This window comes from Littorina saxatilis, linkage group LG3 (genome assembly GCF_037325665.1).
Source record: "Littorina saxatilis isolate snail1 linkage group LG3, US_GU_Lsax_2.0, whole genome shotgun sequence".
NCBI classification, from domain to species: Eukaryota; Metazoa; Mollusca; class Gastropoda; order Littorinimorpha; family Littorinidae; genus Littorina; species Littorina saxatilis.
In genome coordinates, this window is record NC_090247.1 from 5,158,383 (window position 1) to 5,168,382 (window position 10,000).

The 10,000-nt window shown below is 42.5% G+C and overlaps 1 protein-coding gene across 1 annotated transcript in view; it reads right to left on the minus strand.

Moving 5' to 3' along the window:
- Window positions 1-10,000, minus strand: part of LOC138961434 (uncharacterized) — a 15,042-nt gene that overhangs the window by 912 nt on the left and 4,130 nt on the right. The window contains exons 2-4 of the mRNA XM_070333083.1: window positions 4,891-10,000; window positions 2,832-2,872; window positions 1,982-2,009 (exon numbers count right to left, since the gene is read on the minus strand). The exon at window positions 4,891-10,000 is cut by the window's right edge and continues 952 nt beyond it. Coding sequence (XP_070189184.1) covers window positions 6,180-10,000 — 3,821 coding nt within the window. The 3' untranslated portion in view covers window positions 1,982-2,009; window positions 2,832-2,872; window positions 4,891-6,179. The remainder of the gene's footprint in view (window positions 1-1,981; window positions 2,010-2,831; window positions 2,873-4,890) is intronic.

The following is a 10,000-nucleotide window of genomic DNA, read 5'->3' on the forward strand; positions in this document are numbered from 1 at the left end:
TCTCTCTCTCTAAATAGTCCAATTTTGTTCTCACTTTTCATTAACGAATTAGCGGACGAAATCAAGCGAAAAGGACGACACGGTATACAACTTATCCCAGATTTTATTGAGATATTGATTCTCATGTTCGCAGATGACGTTATTTTGATTTCCGACACTGTGTGTGGGTTACAGAACCAGATAAACGTGCTATACCAAACTGCTTGTAATCTTGGCTTGACTGTTAATTTAGAAAAATCTAACATAGTTATCTTCAGAAATGGTGGTCACATTGCAGCGATTGAAAAATGGATGTATGGCAATATCGAAATGGAAACTGTGAACATGTATAAATACTTAGGAATTTACTTTTCTACAAGGTTGACATTTTCTCACACGCTGAACGATTTAGCGCTGCGTGCAAGAAAGGGTGTGATTGGTATCTTTAAGGTACTGTGGACTCTAGGAGAAAGATCACCAAACATATTCTATAAACTATTCGACTCCCAGATCCAGCCCATGCTCAATTATGCGGCAGAAGTCTGGGGCCTTGATGCAGACCATTCACCTATCGAAAAGGTGCATCTGTTTGCCCTTAAGAGGTTTCTGAACACAAGCATGAAAACACCAAACACACTTGTGTATGGAGAAACTGGCAGACACCCGTTATTTGTCAACACGTTTGTTAAGTCCATACGATTTTGGTTGCGCATCCTGAAAATGCCTAGTCATCGATTGCCACAAAAAGCTTATAAAATGCTGCTTTATTTACACGAACAAAATAAAAGAACATGGGCGTCATCAGTTTGCTATGTGCTGTACAAATACGGCTTTGACCAAGTTTGGATTCAACAAGGCGTTGGAAATGAAAATGCGTTCATAACGGAATTCAAGAACAGACTAGTCACATTATACAAGCAAGAGTGGATAGAAACAGTACAAAGTAAAGAACGATTCCTTTTCTATAGCACTTTCAAGTCAGCCTTATCTATGTCTTCATACTTAAATGACCTGAAGCACGTCAAAGCAAGAAACTGCCTGATTAGGTTAAGACTTGGTGTCTCGCCACTCAAAGTACATCGATTACGACACACTCGGTCGTCAACTGCTGAAGATTACTTGTGTCCATTCTGCGCAAACGAGACCGAAGATGAAATTCACTTTGTTTTGAAATGTCCAAAATATGCTGGTATTCGCGAGTACTACATACCTGCAAAATATTACAACCGCCCATCAAGCTTTAAACTGGCGCTACTTCTAGCGACACCAAACAGATCAATATTACTTAGACTTGCAACCTTCATCATGAACGCGTTTAAAATACGCAGTGAGTGGGGACAGTGAATATGAGATATTGCACGATCTTGTTTTATATGTATGCTATTTTTGCTGCTTTCTGTCGATTGCTTAAAAAACAGTAATAAAGTTTTGTCTTTTTTGAAAACGTTAATGTGATGCTATGTATCAGAGATGCAACGATTATGCATATAACTGCTTGCAGATTTGCGTGTGAAAGGGCATGTGAAGGTGATAGATGGAGTGATGAATAGATGGATGACGGATGAATGGTTGGACAGTCAGACGGTTGATTAGATGGATGGAGGACAGAGGGACACGAGATGGATAGAAGGATGGATGGATGGCTGGCTGGCTGGATGGATGGATGGATGGACAGAGAGACATGAGTGAAGTGCGACAGAGACTGGATTTTGTGCTGATGCTTACTGTCCTTTTCCAAACGTTTTGCTGTTGTAAATGCCTGTTTCCACAGTCGTCATGTCGACTGTCATTACGATGAGGATGATTTATTTTAGTATGATTAATATTACAATGATTATTTTTCATGAAGCATGAATGATGAAAATGTGTACACCCCGAATTGAAATGGGCCCAAGGCCCAATCAATAAACCATCCAGACTCCAGACTCCAGACTCTCTCTCTCTCTCTCTCTCGCTCTCTCTCTCACACACACACACACATTTAAATTTGTACAATAATCACCTGAGTTTCCGTAGCTTTTATCGTCTTCCTAAAAACACAAACGAATCATCGGATTAAGAACAAAGCAAATTTTACAAGGATTGGCGCCTGTATATGCATGTTTTGATGTAACCCTTTTATATATATATATATAATTTTTTTTTTTTTTTTTTTTTTTTTCAAAACCTTCTGATACTGCGACCACCAAGCTCTGAACATCCCCCCCCCCCCCCCCCCCCCATCCTCCCACCCCATGTATGTTGTAATTGTTCAAGTGTTTTTCGGTTATATGGATCTGTCCTTTTGGTTAAGTGATGTCCTGTAATGTACAGAATTATATGTATCATTGTATGTACAAAAAACAAAAAAATTCACCAAAAGAGAATAAAAAAAAAATTAAAAAAAAATAAAAAATAAAAATAATAAAAAATAAAAAAGAACAAAGCAAAACAGTAGTTCTGAGTAAATCATGACTGATTAAAGCTCGCATTGTATTATGAAGACTGTGTAAGTTAACCCAAACTTAACGAGTTGTTCTGTCCTCATTAATTTGTACTAATAATGACACATTTTCAGCACAAAAAAGCGATGCCGTCCAAGTAGGCTGCTTGTAATAAACTGTCATAGTACAACACATTCCCCCTGTTTCATTGCAACATCATTAATTAACGTCGCTATAATGACCACTTCCAACACCATCACTGAAGGAAATGGTAAACACATGTATCATCCTCCTGCTCCCCCACCTCATCATCATTATAACCATCACCACTATCACCACCACCACCTACACCACCACCAACACCACTAACGCCACCACTATCATTGATTATACAGTTGATCCTCAATTACTGATATATAATGTACTTACTTGACAGAGTTCGGGAAAAAGCACAGAGACTGCCGAAAGCCCTGTAATAAGAAGAAAGGTAAAGAAAAGACCTGTGATTATACCAGAAAAGTGCATAATGAGGACAAACCATTGCACGCTTTTCCTCTAAAACAGAAATAATAATACTAAGCATTTATCAGATTTTAGATTTCTTCCAAAGGAAAGATAAGGGGCACAATATTAGATTAGTGTCCAAGGTTTGAATGCCATACTTATCTGACAGACTGGATTCTTATTAAAGGGTTGCAATGGGATCAAAAGATTAGTCACAATATCCGAAAAAAGAGGTACATAAAAACGAAAGAAATAAAGAACAAGTCGCGTAAGGCGAAATTACAACATTTAGTCAAGCTGTCGAACTAACAGAATGAAACTGAACTCACTGCATTTTTACAGCAAGAGCGTATACTCGTAGCATCGTCAGTCCACCGCTCGATGCACAGGCAGTGAAATTGACAAGAAGAGCGGGGTAGTAGTTGCGCTGAGAAGGATAGCACGCTTTTCTTTATCTCTATTCTTTTTAACTTTCTGAGCGTGTTTTTAATCCAAACATATCACATCTATATGTTTTTGGAATCAGGAACCCACAAGGAATAAGATGAAATTGTTTTTAAATCGATTTCGGAAATTTTATTTTAATAATAATTTTCATATTTTTAATTTTCAAAGCTTGTTTTTAATCCGAATATAACATATTTATATGTTTTTGGAATCAGAAAATGATGAAGAATAAGATGAACGTAAATTTGGATCGTTTTAAAAACAAATAATTCTTTTTACAATTTTCAGATTTTGAATGACCAAAGTCATTAATTAATCTTTAAGCCACCAAGCTGAAATGCAATACCGAAGTCCGGCCTTCGTCGAAGATTGCTTGGCCAAAATGTCAATCAATTTGATTGAAAAATGAGGGTGTGACAGTGCCGCCTCAACTTTTACAAAAAGCCGGATATGACGTCATCAAAGGTATTTACCGAAAAAAAGAAAAAAACGTCCGGGGATATCATTCCCAGGAACTCTCATGTCAAATTTCATAAAGATCGGTCCAGTAGTTTGGTCTGAATCGCTCTACACACACACACACACACACACAGACAGACAGACACACACACACATACACCACGACCCTCGTCTCGATTCCCCCTCTACGTTAAAACATTTAGTCAAAACTTGACTAAATGTAAAAAGAAAAGAAATAAATAAAGACAGAAAGACATTTGAAATAAAAAAAATAAGCCACCACGAATCCCTTATTGAAAAAAAGCACAGGATAATGATAATAATGAGAATATTTATATAGCAAACCCCAAAACTGTTCTAGGCGCCTCACATAAAAAACATACATAAATAAGTTATTCTGCACACAATTCCAAATACAAAAAAGTCATATGGTCAAACTTCAGACAGACAGGCAGACAAAAACAGACAGATGGGCAGAGGGAACGATACCAGGGAGCACGATAGAACGTGTAAAGTTGATGGAATAAGTAAAAGAATGCCTCCCATAGAAAATATATATATCAAATGCAAACACGGATGTCCTCACAGAGACCAGCACGGTTGGCCTAGTGGTAAGGCGTCCGCCCCGTGATCGGGAGGTCGTGGGTTCGAACCCCGGCCGGGTCATACCTAAGACTTTAAAATTGGCAATATAGTTGCCGCTCCGCCTGGGCGTCTGGCATTATGGGGTTAGTGCTAGGACTGGTTGGTCCGGTGTCAGAATAATGTGACTGGGTGAGACATGAAGCCTGTGCTGCGACTTCTGTCTTGTGTGTGGCGCACGTTACATGTCAAAGCAGCACCGCCCTGATATGACCCTTCGTGGTCGGCTGGGCGTTAAGCAAACAAACAAACAAACAAAATGTCCTTACAGAAAGCAAGAACAAGAGAAAACTTAAACCACCAATTTTTAGCACAAGAACGAAAACAGGGTCAGGGTTAAAACTTTCAAACGCAAGTAGAACAGACAGACAGACTCATTGACAGCCAGGTAGGCGCACAGACATGGAATTAACACAATGAGCAAACTGATCCATACCTATGGTAGTCCTCAGGTGAATCAGCAAGCACTGGGGACAGCAACACGGATGGGCAGTATTGGGAATCCTACGATGTGGAAGTCGACGTTCCCCCCCGGGCTCCATGCTCAATGACTACTCTCCCAGGTTCAGCCACTCTTCCAGATATTCCCTGAGGTTCTAGTTGTGGCAGCAAGGCAGAAGGAATCCTTCGATGTGGAAGTCGACGTTTATCCTGGACTCAATGCTCAACCAGGTCATGACAGATGATAGTGCTTGGCGTTTCACCTTCTCTTCCAGCTATCCCTTGAGTATCTGGTGGTTGCAGACAGGCAGAAGAAATCCTACGATGTGAAAGTCGACGTGTACCACAGGTTCCCTGCTCAACCAGATCGTCATGAATGAAAGCAATTGGCGTTTCACCATCTCCTCTAGCTATCCCCTGCGGTTCTGGTGAGGCCGAAGCAATATTGCGATGTGAAAGCTGACGTTCACCCCGGACTCTACGCTCAACCAAGTCATCACGGATGACAGCGCTTGGGGTTCCAACCTCTCTTATAGCTATCCGCTGCGGTTGTTGTGCTTGAGGTGGTGGAAGGGGCCTTGCAACATCTTCAGGAGGCTTCCATTCTATGATTTGAGGGCCTTCTCTTATTTCATCATCGTACGCTGGATCTGGCGAACCAGGCCAGGGGAGAAACGTTGGTTTGTGTTTGGTCGTTGAAGTAACCCCTGCAACTGATAATGGTCTTGACATGTGCATCGTGCCCAGGCTTCGGGTGGTTTTCCCATTGCTCCTGCCTTTGGACATCCAATGACACATGGTTTGCTGTTTGAGCGTGTTTGCAAGTGCTCTCAAAGTCAGTCTCTGACATACTTCCCGTATGTCCAATAGGAACGACTTCATCAGGCATACAATACTGTCCTTGTTCTGTTGTTCCATCATCTTCTCCCTTGTGTTGATCTAGTTCTGTGTTGCAGATATCACTATCTAAATTGCGGCGGCTACTCTGGAATTCATGGTCACCAATGTTGTCGGTTGAGATAAGCCACTTTGTATATATATGCGTCTTCCCTTTTGGCCTGCGTCTTTGTTGGATTGTTTCTCAGAACCGTGAGCTCATGATGGTCATTCGGGTAAAAACCATCAGTTTGGGCATCAATATCAACGTTATTTTCGGCCCACGCAATGAATCCATGTTCAAGCTGTTGTAAGGAGCTGAGAAAACTTGTCCCTGTTGCGTCTTGCTTATGTCCTGCTGAGTATTCGTCAGCACAGATTAAACCAACGACACCATCTTCTGGATTCTCATCTGAAGCACTGCCACTGGGCTTGGTTTTTTGTAGCATTAGTGGCAAGCAGACCATTAGTCCTAAGTGAACTAGGTTGGGCTTCGAGCAAAGCATCTCCACAGAGGAAAGTCTGGTCACAACCGTTTTGTGCCTCGTTGATATCGTCTGAGATTTGTTGGGCTGAGAATGTCCTGTCATCGCGGTCTGTGTCGTGGCTTTGGTCTGGGACTAATGATGCACCCCTTATGCCAGCTGTGATACGACTAGCACTGGCTAATTCCTTAACATTTTTGATCTGGTGAACATGATGGAGAATATCACTTGGAGCCTGTTTCAGTCGCGTACTATGAAACGTGTCACTTTCGTCTTGGCAGCTCTCATCCCCGTTGCGCTCGTTTGTGCAGGTGTGATTTTCATCTGGGACTTTCAAGAGTACTGCATTTTGTTTAGGCTTCCCGGTGTATCCATTGTGACCAATCCTAAAGTCACCAACTGAGACGTTTCCAGGATTCTCAGTAACATCGGCTGGTTCATGTGTTGCCTGCTGTCCTTGTCCCACGTTTTCCTTATTGTCTTGATTATAAATACCAGGCTCCGCAACGCGGTGACATTGGTCAGCGCTCGGCAAAGTATAGTTAGACTCGAGATCATCGCTCGCAAATGAAGTCTCTTCCCTTTCTTGACGATGGACAAAGTTGTCCCTCTCTTGGTGTAAACAAGTTGACCTTTGGCTTCCTGTCTTGGCATTGGTCTTGGCACTGGTCTTGTCTTTCTTCTGATGAAGCAACAGATACTCATCTTCATCTTCAGAATCATACTCTCCTTCGCTTTGGCAAGACTGTGAATGTTGGTCTTTCTCTTCATCTTCAGGAATGCTGCAGCCGTAGATACAAAGAAACAATTTGTTCAAATCCAACCGCTTTCTCGCTTTTTGTTTAATGAGCATATTCCCGAGAGATAAGCGAAGCGTTGTAACCTCATCTCTTTGTTGTATGTCCACATTTGAGGCCTCGCATTTGCTGGAGTTCTTTATGATAACCTTAGATGCTCTCTCGTGGTTATCGTCAAACTTTGCGCCGACAAAATGGTGCTCCTTGTTCGTTGTGGAGCGATTGGATTTTTTAGGTGATTGTGTTCTGTGATTGTTCAGATCTTCTCCACGTGGCATGCTATCACAATCAAGGCAGCTACGTTCATAATCTGCTGATTCTTTGTCATTCGTGAAGGACCATAAAGACATATCTTCGTCTCCTTCTGCCAACATTTGTACTGTATCTTCTTGCGCCATCTTTTCTTGTCTACGAAAAGCATTTGCTCGTGCCTGATGTGAGGCAATGTTTGTTTCAGCCCCATCGCCATTTGATTCTGTAGGGGTGTCCAACGAGCGGTATTGGAAACAGTCATTTGTGTTATGCCAGAGTCCTTGTTCGCACAAGGTGTCCCAGTTTCTTGTGTGTTGTTCTTCTATGCCAAAATGACGGATTCTGTCACCATTCAATTTTGTGTGAGATGCGTGAAGATTTGTTTTGACTCCGGGTTCTGTATGTGTAGACAAATCTGGCTGAAGGTGCTCCGGATCCCTCTTCAATCCTCTTGCAATCCTCTGGAATGTCCCAGAAATCATTTCGGATGAAGTACTAGCAGGTTTGTCACCAGTGACCGTATCCCTTGATGGCAGTTTCTCAGAGGCATCTGAGTGATACTCATCCTTTGTAGACACTATGTCCACCCCAGTTTCTGATTCGATGGCCGTGGTAAATGTCCTGTTTGAAGACTTGTTACGACTTCCATCAATGATTCCTTCGTTAATTGTATGTCCATCTCTGCCATCAGCGATCGTTCTGTGCCCTGTGACCCCTTCGTTTCCCAGGACAGCCGAAGGTCTAGTTGCCAAAACTTCTTGATACCTATTCCCAAATGTGGACTCCTCTGTTTCCCTGCTTTTCGGATCATTGCCCTCTGCCTCCTGTTGATGACAGTCTGAAATCATGGGAGACCAAAAGTCATCGGCTTCCTCGTCATCAGAAACAGGAATATCGTCTTTCTCATCTAGCGTCTGGTACGTGCCCGTGTTTGGTTCTTCTGTATCGTCATGTGATTTTGTTGGGATGTACGAAGAATTACGTTCAAAAAAGTCCTTGGACCTGAGCGAAAAATTTCCTTCATACAGCGTGTCAGAGTTTCCACCATGTTGTTCTTCACTGAACAGAAAGTTGTTTCTGTAAGCATTCCCTGATGTGGTTGGTAAATGTTGGAAAGCTGTTTCAGCTATTTCTTCTCCAGAAATGAACGGGTCTGGTTGAAGATCTGTCTGCTTCACCCCGTTTTCATTTGGGAGGGGCTGAGGAACTACCCTGGCTGAAAGTCTGGCAGAACTGTCATCAATGATCTCTTTTACCAGTGTTGCATGATAAGAGGCATCCGAGTTAGCCTCGTTCATTGTTAGTGCAGTGTCCATTTCACGTCGATTGTGGGAGGCCCAGCTGTCATGGTAAGAGGCTTCCGAGTAGGACTCGTCCATTGTATACGCAGTGTCCATTTCACGTCTGTTTTGGGAGGCCGTGGTATAACAAAATGGCCAAACTCCACTATTGTCCTCTTCATCAGACCAGTGACCACCCTCATGTTCATCGTCCAAGAAACCAGAGAAAACAGTGGAGTGCACGTGACACATGGACATGTACTCTGAAGTTCCAGCACTGTGATGTATGTCGTAACAAGGTCCATGGTGGCTACATGCTGCCAGTGCATCATCACTGTCTTCTATGCAGACACTCGTGTACTGGCGACTATCCTGAAAAGAGTATGACAATGTCTCTTGTCCTCCGTCACCTACTTTGTCTGCTTCCTTTTCTTCTTCTTTTTCTCTGAATGGCACAGATACCGTCTCTTCTTCACACTTCTTTAGCAGAAGTCTCAAAGTTGCTGCTTTTGCCCGACATGTGTCTATCCTAGATTCTTGCTTGTCGCCTTTTAATTCCGTTGGAATATGCAGAGGATTGTCTTCAAAACAGTCCTTGCGACGGGTCGAATGTCCTCCTTCAAACAGCGTGTCTGAGTTTCTACCATTTTGTTCTTCTCCACACAGAAAGATGTTTCTGTAAACGTTCCTTGCTGCAGGAGATAAATGTTGGAAACCTGTTTCGATTCTTTGTTTTCCAGAAATGATCATATCTGGTTGAAGAGTTTCGTCTTTCTGCTTCGACCCTTGTTCATTTAGGTAGGGCTCAGGAACAGGAACTACCCTGGCTGAAGGGCTGGTAGAACTGTCATCAATGATCTCTTTTACCAGTGTTGCATGATAAGAGGCCTCTGAGTAAGACTCGTCCATTGTATGCGCAGTGTCCATTTCACGTCTATTGTGTGATAACCAGTTTTGACAAAATGGCCAAATTGTATCACAGTCTTCTTCATCAGATGAGTCGTCAGCCTCATACCCATGGCCCGAGAAATCAGAGGAAAGGTTAGAGTCACTCAAGGACTGGTTGTCGGACTTTTGGGCACAGTGAGAGATGTGGCCACAAGTTTCACAGCAGACTGACAGTGCATCATCACTATCTTCACTGCAGCCATCCTCGTGAACTTGCTTAATAAACGGAGGCTCGTAATCAATACTGTCCGCGGGACTGTGTAAGATTCCCAGTCCAAACAGAGAATGTTTGCCGTATCGTTCTCCTTGAGTCAGAAGGTTGTTTCTGTACGCATTGCCTGATGTAGAAGGTAAAGGTTGGAAACGTTTTTCATCTCTTTGTTTTCCAGAAATGGACAGGTCTGGTTGAAGATCTTCATCCTTCGGCTTCTCCCCTTTTTCATATCCGAAGGGTTCATGATCTGCAT